Source organism: Dipodomys merriami, unplaced genomic scaffold, assembly GCF_024711535.1.
Source record: "Dipodomys merriami isolate MVZ:Mamm:240054 unplaced genomic scaffold, mDipMer1.0.p SCAF_14, whole genome shotgun sequence".
NCBI classification, from domain to species: Eukaryota; Metazoa; Chordata; class Mammalia; order Rodentia; family Heteromyidae; genus Dipodomys; species Dipodomys merriami.
In genome coordinates this window covers 28,477,154-28,497,027 of record NW_027202715.1, presented here as the reverse complement: position 1 = coordinate 28,497,027, position 19,874 = coordinate 28,477,154, and the positions used below count along the sequence as shown (strand labels likewise).

The window sequence follows — 19,874 nt, the reverse complement described above, 5'->3', positions numbered from 1 at the left end:
ACAAAATGAAAGAGTCAGGGAAAAATGACATTTTCTATATCTGACTTCATTAAGAATTCTGAAAGCAGTCTTTCTTTTGGATTGTTTTTATAAATTGCTATTGGGAGAAGTGTTTGCCATTGTTGATGTGACTGGCAAGCAAGCACACTCAAGATATCATACAAGTAACCAGAATTGCATATAAAAGAGAGCTGATAGGAATCAAATGTGCCAACAGCCACGCTCAGCTGAGAAGGCCTGTGGCTTGGTAGGGAAACCTCAATCCCTCTACACCTGACTTTTGCTAATAATGATAAGCTAGGTTATCCTCAGCATGATTGGGGCTTGCCAAGCTGGTAGAAATACAACTGTACAGTAGGTAAATCTATTCTGGGGTTTCTGAAAGAATTTCAACATGCCTCTGTACTGACATCATTACAGTGATTTTTTTTTTCATGTCTAGGAGATATAAAAGGGCAAATTTCACTAAAAGTAGTGCTTTCCTCTTTGGAAGAGTCTAGGAAAAATACTTTAAATTCTGATAGTAAAGTCCACAGTGGACCACATGTGGTCAGAGGGGAAAGCAGCTCCCATGCTGAAATATTACACTTTATAGATTTTCAGAATTTCATGGACAATCCTATCGTCTGAAACCCTTCCCAGAATCAAAGTTTTTAAGTTAAAGAAATATATTGCATGTATGATTAAAGCTTGTGAAACTGAAAGTAAAAGACGATTTTCAGAATATATTTACTAGAGTGAACACTTATTTTTCCTAATGTGCACAGTGAGCACCAAGGTTAATATGAGCGAAGAAAAAAAAACACTTTCATCACAGATATGAGTTTTGATGACATGATGAAGAAAGTAATTACTAGTCTTCTTACATTATATGTCTAATTACTAAATATTTAGCATTTCCAATAGTAGTTTGTTTCCTACAAAACTGTTTTAAAACCTAGAGAATAGGGGGGCTAAAACAAAGAACAAACAAAATAGACCATAGAATTTTGCATTTGAATTTGTGTTATCATTACCTAATCATTTTGAAGAAGTTACTAAGTATTTCATAGCTGCATTCTCCTTATCTCTTTATCTTAAATGTGTCCTAAAACTTGAATTAACAGACCAATCGAATGTAACATATTAAGCACAATGTCTAGTTCATGGCAATAGGTATCTGAAAAATAATTACTAGTATGCATTAGTAATTGTAAGAAAATACAATCATTTGTAATTTTTAATGTCATTGATTAAGATAAAAACGAATGCATGGCTGATGTTACATGCTATTTAGTGGATCAGTAGTTTTAAAATGGATAAAATTCATGAAGATAAAAGGAAACGTGTAAGTAATTAATTTGAAAGTCATCCACATGCAGAACACATCCATAGTCCTTGTTCCAGACTCTCACCACATCCTCCATCTTCCAGCCTCTCTTTCTGAAGACGTTCACAAGTCTATTTTACAAATGTTGTTAGTCACGTTATTTGTAAGCATATATGCTTTGGAATTAATTTACCTAAAATCACAATTTAAAAAACAAGACGTTGGTAAACACAAAAACAAGAATATGCTATTGGTGGTTGTAAATACGAGTTAAAGAAACAGATATAAACATATATAATCAAGACTCACATTTGAATACCCCCTATTTGAACATATACTAAAGTGAAAGGAACAAAAAGATTTAGCATGGCCACTGAACAGGGACAGAAAGCACATTTTCAGATTTCATGCTTTTGAAATCTATATCTTAGCAAAAAGAACATGAACATAAAAAGGGGATGATTTAGTGGAGAAAACAGTGGAAAAGTGAAGAGGAAAAGATAGGATGATGGGAACTGAATATGACTAAAGTTCCTTATTTATACACATAAAATGCCATAATGAAGCCCTTGAATAATAGTAAAAATTTTAGAGGAGAGGAAGATAAAGGGAATAAGACAGTCATAAATAATATGACGTAAGTACCTTAAATACATGTATGGACATAACTTAATGAAACCTCATACTCTGTACAATTAATATACATGCACAAAAACATTCTAAAACCAAAAAGTCCCACTTGAAGTGCATATAGTGTGTTGGATCAGAAAGGTGTAGAATGACTCTGGCAGACAAGAGTAAATATAAAATCTCAATAAATAAATCTTAAGACATATTTTACCATACAACAAATTTAGGAGAAAACCTCTGCAACATGTTATTGATATGTATAGATCATAACTGAGGTTGAATAATTTCAAAATACTATGTAACTTGTAGGAATATGATATAATGAAGCTCAATGAAAGTTGTTGATCAATAAGGCATTAGGGAGCAGGGACAGAGTAATGGAGAGTGCTATTCTGATTAAAAGATAGTGTGTGGATATCTTAAAAAGGGATGGTAAAATGTTTGGTATAATTAATGCAGAATTTAAAAAGAAAAAAGAAAGGAAAACAGGCTCCGTTGGAGGTGGATAAGAATAAAAAGCAGGATGGTAGATGGAAAAGTTGAATGAGGATAAATATGATCAAAGTAGTTTGTTGACATATATGAAGATAAAATGAGAACTGCTGAAGCCATTTTACAAGTGGGGAGAAATTAAAGGAGAGTAATAAAGTGGATGAGTCTGATTCAGAGATATCATTTGCATGTACAGATAGTCACAATGAAGTGCCCCCAATACTACTAACATATACTATTATCAAAACTATAAAAAATATATTCAACATAAAAATGGTACTATTTGGTGGAGAAAACTTTTGGAAGGGTTGGGAAGGAAGAGAGGGTGATGGAGTGAATATGATTGAAGTACTTTGTATACACATATGAAAAGATCATACTGAAACAATGAAATCAGTGTTTAAAAGGAAGAAAAGGGAAAGGGAATACGAGTGACAGAGGGGTGAATATTGTCAAAGTACATTAAATTAATTTATGGAAATAAAACAATAAAACCTCTTGCTCTTTATAATATACACCCCCAAATGTTAAAAGTTCCAACTTCCACAAGGAAGGTAAAGAATGATGGACAGACAAGAATCATTCAGTCAATGAAGAAATCTCAAGACAATGCTTTTCTATACAAGAAACAGAAAAAAAACATATCTTCTGTGACATTTTATTGATATGTAGGAATTGCAGCTTGGATATAAAGGTGTCCTTATAGAATTTAGAGAAGTTATACTGACAAGAATTCTTTTTTCAGTTCTCATGGGCAATTAGCAAGAAATTAGCAAACATTTCCTATCCAATATCCCTAATTTGCATGTATAGTTTCCATATGCCACTGCCCCCCCCACCCAAAAGCAATATAGAATAGATAATAATATCCTGGGGTCTTTTGTACAGTTTTCCAAGATGGAGATGGATTTTATAAGTATGACTTACTTTAAACCATTCACATAGTTCTGTAATAATTTTTATCGATTTATTTTATAGAATAAAAAAGCAGATAAAAATGAAATGTATAACATTTTTCAGGCTTCTGACCAAACCAGACGGAAGAATTCTGTTTCTGTCAAAGCTCCAAAGATAACAAATAACTAAAGCTCCAGGAATAACAGAACAATTACAAGTCTAGGAGTTAAAGGTGGAATTAAGTAGCCAAGGTTTTCTATCTACAGGTCTTACTTGATTAAATCTTTACAAATCAGGTTGACTGTAAAGGATAGGCCAGCTATCCATCTGAGCCTGTAAACTAGTCCAGGCTCTGCTGTTATTCTCCAGTGTTATGACAGAGGATTAACTTTTGACATTTACACATCAGTTATCCGATAAACTAACCTTTAAGACACTTTCCAGCACTTAAATTCCACGATCTTCTGATTGTGAGCATTGGAACCAGTGAATATCAAGGACAAATATCCCTTGAGGAGGCTGACTTGCCAGGGAGAGCAGCTGCCTGCTCACTGATGGGTACAGATGTGGGGAGATGACCTCCATCTGGAAGTTCAGCAGGCCCTCTCCCCAACAGAGCCCTATCTAAATGACTGTCTGTTTGCATTTCTCACTTGCCTCCCTTAGCAAACCTTGAACAACAAGGTCAAGCAAAGACACACTTGATCATACACCCATCAAATTCTACTGCTAGCAACCAAGACGAGATTTCTAAAAAAGAAATGTTGAGAGACAGGCTTGACAGTCACAGTCTGAGGTTATCCCAGAGCAGAGATACTTCTTATTTAGGAACACTCTATGCTGTTTCTTCCTGTCAGCTCTTGTATTCTATCACATTTATTATTTTGGATATGCTACCTGGTGTCATGAGAAGGGTTCCAACCTATCAAGACCTTGCCTAGGTATATTCTGCCAAATGATTGGTGGCCATGCAGATTTTCATTTCACTCTATCATATACTCATTTACTTAAGGTTATGCATATGTCAGGATCTGTGTTAAGCACATTTTGTCAGATCTTTTCTTATTTCCATATCTAATCATTTACCACACTCCCAAATGAGATTATTCCTCTGTATGAGCTCTTGCCCATCTCTCCCATTTATGATTTTTTTCCACGAAGATTGTTCCTTGGTTTTCTTTTATATTACAGGTTAAACCATGCCATTCTGGCACCAAAATCCTTGCTAGCTTCTTAATTCATTCAGGATAAAGTCTAAATTCCTTACTATGAAGTACAAAGCTCCATGTGATCTGACCCTGAGCTTTTGTCAGGCATATTTCGTGTTTCTCCCCCTCCATGCTTATTCTTCTCTAACCTTCCTGATCTTCCCTTTACTCCCTAAAGCTAGGAAGCACTTCCCTATCTCAGGGTCTGCTTTAATGTGCCTATCTAAGAACTATACCTTCATTCACTATCTTGGGTTTTTGCCATGTTTTGTCCTTGTCTTTGCTCTGATGTCTCCTTCCCAATGTTAAGCACAGATATAAGTCTTTCTATCTCTTTTATCTTAGCTTTATCTTTTCATATAATAGTAGTAATGTACTCAAAGTCAGAAATTTGGGTTTTATTGTTGAATCTTACATGCTGAGTATAAGCCATGCATACTAAGCACTGAATTAATGTTTAGAACAAAAAAGTCTATTTTCATATGTGATGCATTTGAGCAGATCAAAATGGAGAGAAATCAGTAATACAAACCATTGGTCCAAACTATACACAGGTGTATTTTTCAGGCAGGACTGAGTTACAGAATTCAATCAACTTTGAGAAGATTTCATATATAGTCAGCCCTCCATACTCATGGATTTTGCACTTGTGAATTCAGCCAATCACTGACCAAAAATATTTGCAATTTGCTTTAGTGATAAACATAATCTGATATCATTATTCCATAAACATTATGCATATCTTATTAGCTATAAGTAACTATAGATGACTTGAAGTATACTGAAAGACATTTAGGTTATCTTCAAATGGTATACTATTTCTTATTTTATTTTAGAGTAAAGATTATGTACAGAGGGGTTACAGTGACAAGAGTAAGGCAATGAGGACATTCCTTGTTGAGGATTGTTATACTATTTCTTACAAAGCTGTTCGGTGGCCAATGGCTCACAGATTCAGATAACTAAAATTGGTTATACAGCTATCTTACTATAAATTTTGTAATGATCACTTAAGCATATTTATCTATTCTACCTTACATGGAATAAGGCAAACTCCTCCACCCATATTGCTGTTGAATATATACTATATGTTGATTTTAATGTATTTCAGTAGCCACAGCAGGTATTTTATATGGAAAATGTCTCTCCCTTAGTAATGGGTGAATGGAGGCAAAGTTCTGGGAACTATCTTTTCTAGGAAGGAGGCAGAATTAACTACTGTTATCTGCTATGGGAATACAAGCTGAGAATAACCATTAGTAAAAACTGTTTTATATACAACAATTTATATCTATGATCAGAATTTGGCACAACATGGCCTTACAGCAACCTTTCATCTAACCTCAAACTATAAAACCTTGCCATAGATATTCAAAGATGTTTGTGATCAAAGGACACCTGAATTGTCATGATTATACACAGGAGAAAACTTGCTTCTCTCAGGATTTCATTCTAATAGGTTGTACATTTTTTTTCCCCAGGGCTGAGAACCGAACCCAGGGCCTTGCGCGGGCCAGGCGGGCACCCTTCCGCTGGGCTAAACCCCCAACCCCAGGATGTACATTTTTGAAAGGCCATTTTATGAAGAAAAATCTGATGTTCAAAAGACCCTTCAAAAGACTATTCTCCCAAGAGATATGCTTAAAATAATACCAAATAAGTAACGTGAATGATTTTTTTTTTTACTTTATTGTTATTGTAGAGGTGATATACAGAAGGATTATATTTACATGGGTCAGGTCATCTGCTCCCTTGCTCTTTTCCACTCACTAATCGTATAGTTCATTTTCATCAGTGTCCACTGCGCTCCCCCTACTGCACTTTTTCACCATTTCTCCTCAGATTCTGTGCTCTTCCCTCCACCTTTCCTTTCACTTTGTTTCACAGGAAGAAAGTTCAACAAGACAATCAGTGCAAGCAATTAGTGTTCAAAACAACATAAGAAATCCTAGTACTTAAGTTTCTAATTCAATAGAATGATAAGGGTAAAACAAATGAAGGGATATATGAACATAAAAATGGATCTTGGGGTTCGAGAAATCAGAATGGAAGAAACTAAGGACCAAAAATGAAACATTATGAAAACTTCTTTTTTTTGGTCAGTTGTGGGGCTTGAACTCAGCCTGAGCGCTGTACCTGAGCTCTTCAGGTCAAGGCTAGCGCTCTACCACTTGAGCCACAGAGCACTTCCAGTTTCCTGGTGGCTAATTGGAGATAAGAGTCTCACAAACTTTCCTGCCAGAGCTGGCTTTGAACCACTATCCTCACATCTCTGCCTCCTGACTAGCTAGGATTACAGGCTTGAGCCACTGGCGCCTGGTTTATGGAAACTTTTGAAGGATTGTTACAATGGAGATTCATTATCCAGATTACTTATCAAGTACATGTACTTCTGTAAAGACAGAGATGCCTGGAGAAAATATAGTATATTTAATTTCCCTATTTTAAATTATATAAAAATTATAAATGTTAAAAAAAAATTATAAATGTTCTGTTAGATATATGTATAATGCATATATATATAAGTATATATCCATACATATGAACATACAGGTATATATAGATATGTATATATCCATATGTATGTATATATCTATCTATATAGATATGTGCATATCCATATATCTACATATATGTATAAATATACACATACATATATACGTATATATGTAAGTATAGATATACATATATGCAGATATATAGATATGTACATATCTATATGTACATATATATACATACATATATACATGTGTGCATATGTATTGATACATGTGCATATACATGTATCTATTTGTATGCATATATGTGTGTATCTATATCTACATGTATAACTATATACACACATATGTTTAAAATTTTATATAAGGTGGACCATTCATAATTTATATATAATTTAAAGTATATACACATATTTACATTTATATATCTGTACATATACATCTGATTGCATACTGTTATACATAAATACATATATTATATATAAAACATTATCACAGAATTAATCATATGGAAAATATATAGCTCTCAACTAAGATTAAATTTCAAAAAAGACATATTCTCTTCACCAAACTTTAATATTGTCAAAGTAGGACAAATATTTAAAAAGCAAAAGTCTTGAACTCTAAGATAGCATTAAATATGAATATTGCTCCTGACAGAAAATTGAAAATTGAAAAAGGCTGTTATTGAACTTCTTACAAATAAACAGGTAAAAATACAGCAAACTCTTGACAGCAATCAGTACTGCACCAATGTTAGATGAGATTCCTGTAGCTTCCAGGTGTTTTCATAATTAAAAGACTTTAAAAAATAAATCAAAATACCATATGAAAAGAGAGAACACTTCACAGTATAGAATATATATGAATGTATATATTTATGAGTATGTATATACTTTTCCTTAAATATTAGACATAGTAGATACCTAGAGAAAGTAAATCAGTCAAGTAGCTTTTATAATGTAAGATTACAAAGTAATAATAAATAAAATATTATACAATATAAACTATATTTTTAAATTTAATGTATATATATAAGCAGAAAATTATAGAAGTCATTTAATACAGAATTTTCCTAATAGTGGCATCCTCTTTAATAGAAATTAAATTTCTAGAGATAATATGAAATGTAATGCAAAAGGGAAAATTATTAGATATAGAAACAAGCTATGCAGTAAGCATTATCAAACCCCGGTATTTCTGATTCAAAATACATACATTACTGATAGATTGCGATGGTTTAGACACAAAATTATCCTGCCTCCCCCTACTACATACACAAAAGATCCCCAGCTGGTGTTGCTCCTGAATTTATTGGCTCATCAAGGTTCTAATTTCATCAATGAATTAATCCATAAAATCCTGGTTACTTAGAAAGCTAAGATTTGAGGACCAAGGTTCCCAGGCAGATAAATCAGATTAACTAGAAAAAATAAATAAAAGTTAGAACTAGAGACATGGCTCAAGTGTAGAAAACTAGCTGTGAACACAAAACAAGCTGGCTTGGCACTCCTGAGTTCAAGCCATGTTACAGACCAAAATGATTAATAATTTTTTCTTTTTTATTTTATTTTTATTGTGAACACACTGTACAGAGGGGTCACAATTACATGGGCAGGATAATGCGTACATTTCTTATCAAGCATTGCAGCCTCCTCCTTTGTTTACCCTTCACATCCCTTCCCAGCCTCCCCCCCACCCCCCCACCCAATCCTCCCCGCCTCCCCAAAACTTTTTCTTATGATAGTGGAATTAGGAATAGAGGGAATAAAAAAGAAAATACTTTTTACAATGCCAAGTATTTTCTTAAATAAAAATAAAAATTATTATTATTATTGTTTAAATTTAGTTTTCTTAAATTACCTGTAAAGGCTTGACGGGTTAGGTAAATTCCAAATTTCCATAATCATAGTATGAGAATTGTGATCTCTCCAGGTTATATGTTTCAGAGTAGGGCTGGACTGTCTTTAAATATTCTAAAATATGTTATTTTCAGTCACTGTCACTTTCATAAACTACTGTATTTAATGTTCTCCAACAAATTCTTTGGAATAGTGGATAAAGGCTTAAAAAAAGAAATGGGGCTGGGAAGGTGGCTCAGGGGTAGAGTGCTTGCCTCACATGCATGAGGCCCTGGGTTCGATTCCTCAGCACCACATAAACAGAAAAAGCCAGAAGTGGCGCTGTGGCTCAAGTGGTAGACGGCTAGCCTTGAGCTGAAGAGATGAGGGACAGTGCCTAGGACCAGAGTTCAAGCCCCATGACTGGCAAAAAAAAAAAAAAAAAAAAAAAAAAAAAAAGTAAATAAGACTGTTTGTTAGGCACTGTGTATTCTGATTCCTGAAACATCTGATCAGTTTTGTAAGAGTGCAGTACAGTGAGAGAACCACTGTAGAGGGAGGCTATCAGCCCCCGAGGACAGAGTGCTGAGTGTAATCAAGGTGAGTTTAACTAGGGTAAATAAGATCGCCATACTTCCTCCACACCAAGATCTGTAAAGCAGTGCTAAATAGCAAGATTACCACAAATCAGGAAGGTGAAGGGTTGTTGGTGGCAAACTCTATATGATACTCCTGGAAAAATATTCTGACATACATCTTATCTTCTAAAATTTTCCTTTGTGTTAGATCTACAGTTGTACTTGGTAAGCTTCTATGGATAAGCATCCCATAGCAAAAAGTCTGAAAGGCAAAAGTTGTCCAGAACATTTTCAGGGCTTTACCAGATCATATTTAGGAAATCATGTAAACATTCTACTTCTCTCCAAGTCCACCCATGTTAAGAATACTTTATGAAGGTTCTCGTTTAAATTAGTATTATATTAGTGTTATTTTTGCAGTTAGTATAGTGTATATATACATAGTAATATAGTATAGTTAGTATAGGATTCAGTTATTGACAGTCTATACTGATTTTGTCAATTAATGTGAAACTGAACCCCATTCTTTATTAATGTTCCCATTACAGATGAATTGTTTACCTTCCTATTTTCAATTGTTACCTGTAAAACTTTGATAGAGTTTATTACTCTGGGGCATTATGGACTCAGCAAAGCTGCAAATGCTCTCCAGAGTTTTCAGAATGTCATGAGCACTCAGTGACTATTATCAAAAAAGCACCAGCCTGGGAGTTAGGGGGCTCATTACTTTCCAGGTGGGTTCTTGTTTTGATTGGTAACTGTCACCATCCCAGAATACTAGCGTCATTGAGCTGGTTTAGTCATTATACACACAAAATGTGGGCATAATTACAATCTCTGTGTTCTGTTAAAGTAGCCCTTTCAAAGTAGCAACATTTCAAAAAAGAGGCTCAATTCTGGTGCCATTCCAGGGTTGTTCTCATATGACATCTAATTGCCTAAAATGGCTTCAGCTTTTCAGCTGTCATTTTATCAAATCCCAGTAAGCAATAAGGATGGAAGAATTTGTTCTGCTTTTCTAAATGAGTTATTTGTCAAAAACTCATCAGTGAGCATGACTTCCCTGTTTTATTTCAATATATTGAAATGTACTTGGAGGATTTTTGCCAGAGTAGAAAACTTCTATTGGTTGCTATAGCTTCAGTGAGATGGCTTTGACTTTATAGGCATAAGAGTAGTTTAAAAACCCCACATCTATAGTCCTAGAGACTGATACCTGGATGATGTTGGTTCCAAGCCAGCCTAGGGAGAAAGTCTGAGACTTCAATTCCAATTAACCAGCAAAAGGCTGGGCTGTAGATGTGAGTCAAGTGGTAGAGTAACAGCTAGGAGCAAGCAATCTGAGAGTCCAAGACTCTGAGTTCAAGCCGTGGTACAGACCAAAAAAAGCAAGATGAAAACATTGCAAACTCCCTAGGTCTTTGCTACCGTTGTATCTTCTATTCAAAGTTCTAAGTCCTAGCTTGCCATTTGCATTTGCAATTACATTTGTCTCTCACATCCTAAACCTCATTCCTGATGCTTCTTTTGTTAATTATCCTGTTTCCTTGCTGACAAAACATTGATTGTTAGCTTTTAGTACCATTATATTTGCTAGAATTAGCTTCTCAAGTTTTTGGTTTTTTTTCTCCAAATTTTAACTTTGACAAAGCAAGACTACTGTTTGTAATTTTCAAGTCTTATATTCAGCCAATAACAATATTCAGTAACTATTTGAGATAACTTACACGTCAATGATTTCATCTATTTGAAATTGAGTTCAAATGGCAACTCTTTGGGAAGCCTTCCATTATACCATCCAATACATACTTACTAAGTTCTATTCAAAATTGAGGTCTCTGCTACATATACTTATCTATGAATGCAAAGATAAATATGTTCCTATTCAGAGGAATTCAGAGAGCAATGGTTATGACAGGATCAGCAATCAATTCAAAAAAAAACAAAAACACAATCTGTCAGTCACATTCACTTCCTGCCTTCACTCCAGCTTCCTGCCAACTTTGTGTTTGTGTGTGTAGGTGAACACCATGTATGCATTATACATATTTATTGTTGAATTCTTATAATGAAGCAGTCATTTTTTTCATTTTCTTCCTTTATCTCATATTATAAATGGCACACTAGAAGAAAAGGTAGGGATGATAATCCATTTAAAATCAGTGTCTCCTCTCCAGTTACTCCATTATCTCTGTGGAGTAAAGAAAGCATGCTTGCTTAGTTGTTACTAAGGGTAATTCTACATTTCATTAAAAAGATTATTTCAAATTACGTCTTTAATTGTAGACTATCTAGTCATCTTAATCCAAGTCACACTTGTTTAGAGATTGGACCAGCTTCTGCTCCTAAAGAGAAATATTTTTCCTTAAATACACATATAAAGCATAAATTGTGGTCATGTGATTAGACATATGATCAATTTGAAATATCATATAACTATATTTTAATGAAAAATGCTTATGAATATGCCATCTAAAATTTTATTTTGAGTAAAGGTCCATGAAGATTTCCTTATCATTGTTAATAGTTATAAATTCAAATTAACTAAGTGGGAAAATTATACCCTACAAATATGTCAGTTCAAAAAGGCTCAGAACAAACATAAAAAATGTTGAGGCCAGAACTAATGCCTGCTGGGTTACAAAGGGTTTAAGAACAAAGTGTTTCAGTGAAGCATGTTTGTTAATTAATAGATTATAATTCCAAGCACTGTTCTTCAGAGACCAATATTCTAAGTATCAAAAGGGTCATTTAAAGACTAGGCTGAGAATAATAATGAAATCAATTTATTTAATTTCACAGTTCACTAGTATTTCAAAACTTATGCATAAAGAAAAGACATAAAAAGGTTTAAAAGGAAGACATAAACATTTTAGTACAAGTTACATAAGTTCTATAAGATTGTATTATCCTCAGAGCAGCTCTGAAATGGGAGAAATTAACATTGTGTGAAACTAGATAATTATTCTGTTTTCAAAGTTAGCCCAAATTTCTCAGGTACTATGGCTAATAATTCTACACACTTGTACCTACTCATTTTACTTCCTTTAGGAAGAATAAATTCATGAAAATAATGCTACAATAAGAAAACAAACCCACTTTTACATTGAATTCATACCGATGACAAAGAAAAAAGGCATTTATTTTTAGGTATATTTATGACCTTTGTAGATCAACATTGCTACAAAAACTACAAGTCTGGTATTATAAGGAAATGTTCTTGTCAGAACATTAACAGAATGGTTCAAAAATTATGAAGCCAGGGTTTTTAAATTCTTATAAATTTCAAAATGGTACAGAAATAATACATGGTATCAGCTTTGCTTGAACTCTTCTGTAGAAAAATCAAGAATATTTGACAGAAACACATCATATAAATATCAAAGGTACTCAATAAGTTGTGATATTGTACGTTGAGCAAGGTTTACTTCTGTCACAGTTGTAGTACTACTACTAATAGTATTTTTAAATCTATTAACACACAGATTTAAGGAAACTCTCATTCATTTAGAATGAATAAACTCATAAGAAAGTTTACGCCTTAGAAAATGTAACTGGTATGGTATATATATATATATATATATATATATACATATATATGTATATATATATATATATATATGAATTCTATGCCTTTATCAGAAAGAATGACATTGCCCCATTTATTAGGAATGGAAAGACCTGTAAAAAAACTACATTAAGTAAAGTAAGCCAGGCCCAAAGAAACATAGGTCCCATAGTTTCCTTTATTTGCAATAACTAGTACATGTGTAGGACATGTAGAAAAAGTCAAAAGCTATATACATATGACCAGATAAGATTAAGTTAAGTGAAATGAACCCCAAGATAGGGACACAAGTGCTATTGTTTCTAATGTATTTACAAGCTATCATGTGATTTTTTTTTGTTGCTTTGTATGTTCCTCCCCCCATGGTATAACCCATTTTCACTGTACTTGATGTTGGTATAATTGAGGGAGGGGAAGGGAAAAAACAAATTGTTTAAATAGGGATACAGGTGGACCCATTTTAACAATGAGATGCACAAGGCACTATGTTGAAAAACAATTTAGGCTGGTGGGGGTGGGGGGGGGTGGGGGGGGTGGGGGGGGATGACACACAAACAAAACAAAAGATGAGGCCACAATGCTTGATAGGAAATGTCCTTATTACCTTGCTCATGTAATGGTAACCCCTCTGTAAGTATTTTCACAATAAAAAAATCTTATAAAAAAATAAAGAAAATGTAACTGGTGTCTAAATGTAATTGACAGAAACAGATAAGGAACGCTAAGAATATTTCTTAAAAACTTAAGGTTAAAATGTTCTAGAATTATTGAAAAACTAGCAATTATACATACAGAAAGCCAACCAACTGCAAGTAAAAGCAGACTCCAAAGACTTTATAACACAATAAGCCCATCAAATGTGGAGGATTTTAGTAAGTAGCCAAGGAGAACATATGAGGAAGTTTTGGAGATCTAGTACATAAAATGGTGACTGTAACCAACAACGATGTATTGTATATTTAGAAATTACTAAGAGGATAGATCTGAAGTAGTTTCATAAAAATATGCAAAAAAATAGATTTGTTTCACACGACATAATTTATCACAATATATATTCATAAATATACATATTTTTAAGCCAGGCTTACCTTAATAAAGCTGAAAGGAAAAATATTAAAGAAGAGGTTTTAGATGGAAAGCTGATTTCTCATGAACAACAGTGAAAACCAGGTAACTAGGGAATACACCTTTAATATATTAAGTTATAGTTCCTGTCTACAAATCAGTTTCTGAATAATTTTTCAGGAACCATGTTAACACAAAAAATGTTTCGCACTTAAAAAAAAAAAAACCTAATGGAATATATAGGATATATACACACAAACCAAAGGAAATCAGGTGATATTTATTTTAGATGGTAAAATTATTCTACTTAAAAACAATGAAAAAAAGAAATGTAAAATTGTAGATAAGTTATATAAAGCACCATCTAAATAAAATGATTAAAAAGCCTAAGTTTGAGAAGATAAATGGCCAGAATAAACTGAACAAATATATTAGTTAAGATTAGGCCACAGGGTGCTAGGAACTCAGTCAGAGGCTGAGATCTGAAGATAATGGTTCAAGGCCAGCCAGGACAAGAATATCTGTGAGACCCTTATCTCCAAGTAAGCATCAAAATGCCAAGTGGAGGTGTGTCAAGTAGTAAAACACTAGCCCTGGAGCATAAAAGCCCAGCGACAGCATCCAGGCCCTCAGTTCAAGTGCTAGGCCTGGTACCTAAATAAATAAATAATAAAAACCAGACAAGATAAAAAAGGATGGTTCATTAATGAACCATCTATGTTTTCCTTGGTGTTTAAAATGTCTTCTTTATATTTTAGATTAATTCTATGAAGCCTAACCTAGCAAAGAGGTGTTTATAAACAAGGAAAAATGAAGGAAATAAAAAGAACAAAAAATAAGAAAATAAAAAACATTTATGAATAGTAAGTAGAAGGATAAAGAAAGGCTGAAACTCAAAGTTGAGTTCAAGGGAAAGATGTACCAGGAAAAGGCTAATCGAACAAGAGTTCACAAAGGAACATTAACAACATCAGATTTCAAGTCTAAAAATATTAGCCGACACATTTATAAAAGTTCAGTTGAGAACAAAGATACAAATACAATCATGTATGTACCTTAATAAGGCAGCTGCAAATAATGTAAAGCAAACTTTAACAGAATATAAAGAAAAATAAAACAAACTCACTATCAAACTCAGAGATTTGTACATACTTCTCTCGGGAGATCAAATACTCAGTCTACAAGATAAATAAAATATTAGACACAATTTTGAAATATATATTTGCTTCAAACCCACATGGAAAAGATTAAATAAAGATCACACCAAAGCTACAACTGCTTCTCTTCACAAACTTTTTATTATATAGGTGTCAGTCTTTAAGCAGATTAGAATAAACTTGTATTATCTTCCAATAAGTATAGTACAAAATATAACAATTATTTTTTAATAAAACTCATAAAGAAACAATTATAGGGCTAAGAATGTGGCTTAGTGCTAGAGTACTTGCCTAGCATGTATGAAGTCCTGGGTTTGATGATTCCTCAGAACCACATAAACAGAAAAAGTCAAAAGGGATGCTGTGATTCTAGTGGTAGATTGCTAGCTTTGAGCAAAAGAAACTCAGAGACAGTGCCCAGGCTCTGAGTTCAAGCCCCAAGACTGGCCAAGAAAACCCCAAAAAATGAAAAAAGAAAGAAAGAAAGAAAGAAAGAAAGAAAGAAAGAAAGAAAGAAAGAAAGAAAGAAAGAAAGAAAGAAAGAAAGAAAGAAAGAAAGAAAGAAAGAAAGAAAGAAAGAAAGAGAGAAAGAGAGAAAGAAAGAAAGAGAGAAAGAGAGAAAGAGAGAAAGAGAGAAAGAGAGAGAAAGAGAGAGAGAGAGAGAGAGAGAAAGAGAGAGAGAAAGAGAGAGAAAGAGAGAGAGAAAGAGAGAAAGAAAGAGAGAGAGAGAGAGAGAGAAAGAAAGAGAGAGAGAAAGAGAGAGAAAGAGAGAGAGAAAGAGAGAGAAAGAGAGAAAGAGAGAGAAAGAATTAGAAAGAAAGAAAGAATTAGAAAGAATTAGAAAGAAACAACAGAAAGTGGAAAATGTCATGAAAAACTGAAAGTCAATAAATTTATAATCTTAAATGTTTATTTGAAAACACAAATAAAAGTCCAAATACTGCAGGTTATATTCCAATTTTAAAAAAAGGAAATTACAAAGGAACTTACTTTTCCATTGAAAAACAGAAGATCCAACTAAACAACAATCAAACCCAAAATGTAATAGTAGATTACAAAAGTAAATCTTGGAATTAAAATGAATGATCAAAGAGTGATCAAGGAACTATAATGCACAAAAAGACATTTGGTCATTCTAAAACAGGTTAGGGGTGCTCACTATTTTATGCTGCTATCTGCATTCACATCAAGGATCTTACTTGACACAAGGTAAGAACCCAACAACCACACGAATCAATAAAATTGTTTTCTCTGGTCTAACCACTTAGAATTAAGCTCAAAATATCTGCCTCATATGATCTGAGCAAACAACTAATCAGACCACCCATTCTCTCTCCATTCATTAATACCAGTCCCAGCTGTTGTAATGTTAACTAGCTTTTGATTGATTGACTGCTATTCTTCCCACCATCTTATGAAAGTAACAAATAGGTAACAGAGACAGCTGGAGTTTATAATTGAAAAAAAAAAACCCACACGCTAGAAATTATAATGGTCAGAAACAGTTGTACTCAAGTTCACAGTCCACTCTGCTGGAGAAGAAGAAAGCAAGAGTTACCCTTGGAGAGTCAGGCATGAGAACAATGTGCTAAGTTTCACTTTCAACTGTAACATTTTTTCCCACTTCCAAACTCCATTCTCTACTGGACAAACAGCAGACCTCAGATGGAAAAAGAGGTAACCAGAAGCCCCCTCTCTTTCCACGCCTGTAGATCAAAGACATCAAAGTCTGAGTTTGAGCTCTGAGTACTCTGAGTTCCTATTCCCTAGTGAGCTAGGTCTTCTAAAGACGGTGGGCTTCTGATCTCAGAGAAGTAGAGCCCAAACAATTGGTAATGTCAGCTTCCTAACTTCTCTTTAAACCTGCCAGTCCCCTTTTGCACCCTGAAAGACATAGCAAGGAGTTTCCCCATAATATTCCAATTGTTCTTATCCTGGGGCTGAATTAATTAATAGGTATATTCTTACCCTTAGGGAGATGAAGGTGCAGGGGCAGCTCCTATGGTAGGTTTGTCTTCAGACTCAGGGATAGAGGATTTACCCTGTAGGGTATATAGCAATTGGAGAAAAGTCTGGTGCCTGGAAGGAGGACATAAGTATGAAGAGAAGGAATCTCAGATGGATTACCTGTCTTCAGTACACACTCTTAAATCTCACCTCTGTAGTTTGTCTTGTTCCTGCCCTTCTTGCTGTTTTAGAGTTTCAAGTTCCTGATTCAATCGCCCAAGCTGTTGCCGAGTTGCTATCTGCTGTTCCTTTACCTCTGCAGAAATTTCCGCCAGATTCCGTAGATGCTTCTCCTAAGAGGAGTGAGAGAACATAGCTCATCAAATGATGCCTTACATCTAACTCCCAATCCCCTCCAGATTAATCTAGCTTAATGCTCAAACTAATCAAAAAAAGGAGGGGGGGGGGGAGGGAGAAGGAGAGGGAAGAACCTAAGCACTTGAAAATAGGAACGCAATTCTAGGGAAAAAGAAGGACTCACCTGTTGCAGCTGCCACTGCTTCTGTGCTGCTCTGAATTTCTCCTTGGCCATGTGTTTCTGCCAAGTAGAAAGGGAGAGAGAGACAGAAAATTACTGTCTTTTCAGGGCAAGTAGCTACAACTCAGCTTATTCATCCTTTCCTCTTTCTCTTCCTGCCTTTCCCTCCCTCAAGTATCCTAGGTGTACCTTAGCCTGGAGCTGCTCAAAGGCCTCCTGGAGCTGGACTCGCTTCCTCTGGGCCTCCTCCACCTGGGACAGGACACTTCTTATGGCCTCCACATGCTCCTGGTAGGTGGCTTTCAGCTCTTTCCATTGTTCTTTGGCTGCAATGGCCTTCTGTCCTGAGGTGAGCACCAGGAATAAGAGCATGAGTGAAGGTGTCCTCTAGCCTGCTTCCCTAAAACTAGGCCTCAGTCTCCCCAGTAGCCATACAACAGAACTAACATATATCCTCCTTCCTTACCCACCTAGGCCCAGCCCCTATACCTCAATCCCTTGTCTACTCACGGCTCATTTCTTCAGAAACCAAGGGGTCCAGGCCCTGGGCAGTATCCTCCTGAGCCAGGAAATTCTGCAGGAAGTCAACTACCTGAAGCTGGCTGCAAAGTAGTTTGTCTTTCTTTCTGGAGTTCTGTTTCAGAGGGTAGAAGCAAGGAATACTCTTACCTCCTTGTACTGTAAGCCAACAGGGTCACCTTCCCACCTCCGACATACCCTCACAAATTCAGCCAAGATCCTGGCCGGCAATTCTGTCTCTTCTTGCAGGCCCATGGGTTCTAGCACATGTGCTGCTTCATCCAGGACCCTGAAGGAACAAAGAAACAGCAATGAAACACAGCTATACAAATGTACATCTGTGAATGAGTGTGTCAATGCTGATCGAATCACTCTGGCCAGTCTGCAGAAGTGCATGAAGAGCCAACAGTGTGACAACAGTCATGTCCATGTTGCATACTGTGCTGTCATGAGGAAAAGGTGAAGGATTAAGGGAGCGATGGGAGGGGAATGAAACAAAAGTTAACAAAAAGTTCAAGAAAAAAATAACTATTTGGGTGAAGAGCTGAAGACATGAAGGTATGCAGGGGAAGGGTAGATTAAGGGCAAAGCTTGGATGGAGCTTGAGAAGAGATCACTAGTTGTGAGTTAGGGTGTCAGAATATCTGAGAATGGACACCTGACAGAGGGCTCTAGAAGATGCACACATTGGTCTCGGGACCTGACAGGACTGAATCTGCCCATTGCTTGGGCAGAGATGGGGGGACAAAAAGAACTCACTGGGGCGGGATGCCGGTGGCTCAAGCCTGGAATCCTTAGCTACTCCAGAGGCTGCGCCGTGAGGATCACAGTTCGAAGTCAGCACAGGCAGTCAATTCCATGCCACTCTTCAGTTAAACACCAAAAATCTGGAAGTGGAGCTAGAGACCGCTCCATTCCACCTTTCAAAGAAGAGCCCACTGGGGAAATGTGTTGGGAGCAGCGAGACAGAAATCAACGTGTCCTTGTAGGATGGCTGTGGGGTGTGGGCACTAAGAAGACGTGAGAAGGCCTACGGGTAGACAGGAATGGAACTGTTCCCTTTAGGACGCCTCTGGAGGGACACGGGGGCACCAGCCCTGAGGCCAATACTCGCGGCGCGGGGCCTTCAGGAACTGAATAAAACCCCTGGAAACTGAGTACAGTATCAATTCATAACGGGGTCGGGCCCCAACAGCTGATCAGGGTATATGCACTAACTCCCATCTCAGGCAGCTCCCAGCTGCCATCCGGCAACAAACACTTACTTCAGGGTTGCGGCCTCCAACTCGGTCTCAGACGCCTCCATGGTTGCACCGCGCTCCGCAGACTTGGGTCTGTTTTGGATTCACCAGGAACTGCGCGCCAGGGCAGACGATTGGCTGCAGAGGGCGTGGGCGGGCACTCAGGAATCTCGAGCTCTCTAATTGGTAAATTCAGATTCACCGCCCGCGCCTCGACGCAGGCGCAGTGGTAACTAAGCGACGAGACCGGCTAACGCCGCTCCTGCGCCTGCGCCATAGAGCATAAGCGTTGCCGGAAACCGGAAGTGGGTTGTTTTGCAAGCCGGTCGCTTGCGCCGCCTGTACGCATTTTAAGTTCTAAGATGTAAAACTTTCCCGAGTTTCTC

General features: G+C 36.0%; 1 protein-coding gene across 7 annotated transcripts; it reads right to left on the bottom strand.

Annotated features, from left to right (window-relative positions):
• Positions 1–15,233: 15,233 nt before the first annotated feature.
• Positions 15,234–19,584, bottom strand: Zwint (ZW10 interacting kinetochore protein). Of its 7 annotated transcripts, none has more exons than XM_070020434.1 (8): positions 19,513–19,584; positions 18,446–18,536; positions 18,239–18,362; positions 17,918–18,072; positions 17,732–17,788; positions 17,401–17,543; positions 17,212–17,322; positions 15,234–15,264 (listed from the first exon to the last, which is right to left on the bottom strand). In XM_070020434.1, the coding sequence occupies exons 1-7, from the start codon at positions 19,551–19,553 to the stop codon at positions 17,214–17,216; spliced, it is 720 nt and encodes a 239-aa protein (XP_069876535.1). In that variant the 5' UTR covers positions 19,554–19,584; the 3' UTR covers positions 15,234–15,264; positions 17,212–17,213. The 7 variants fall into 7 exon arrangements, with proteins under 7 accessions (XP_069876535.1, XP_069876537.1, XP_069876532.1 ...); XM_070020436.1 differs by lacking the exon at positions 15,234–15,264 and adding an exon at positions 16,110–16,949 and having other exon boundaries at positions 17,212–17,285; XM_070020431.1 differs by lacking the exon at positions 15,234–15,264 and adding an exon at positions 16,111–16,949.
• Positions 19,585–19,874: the final 290 nt, after the last annotated feature.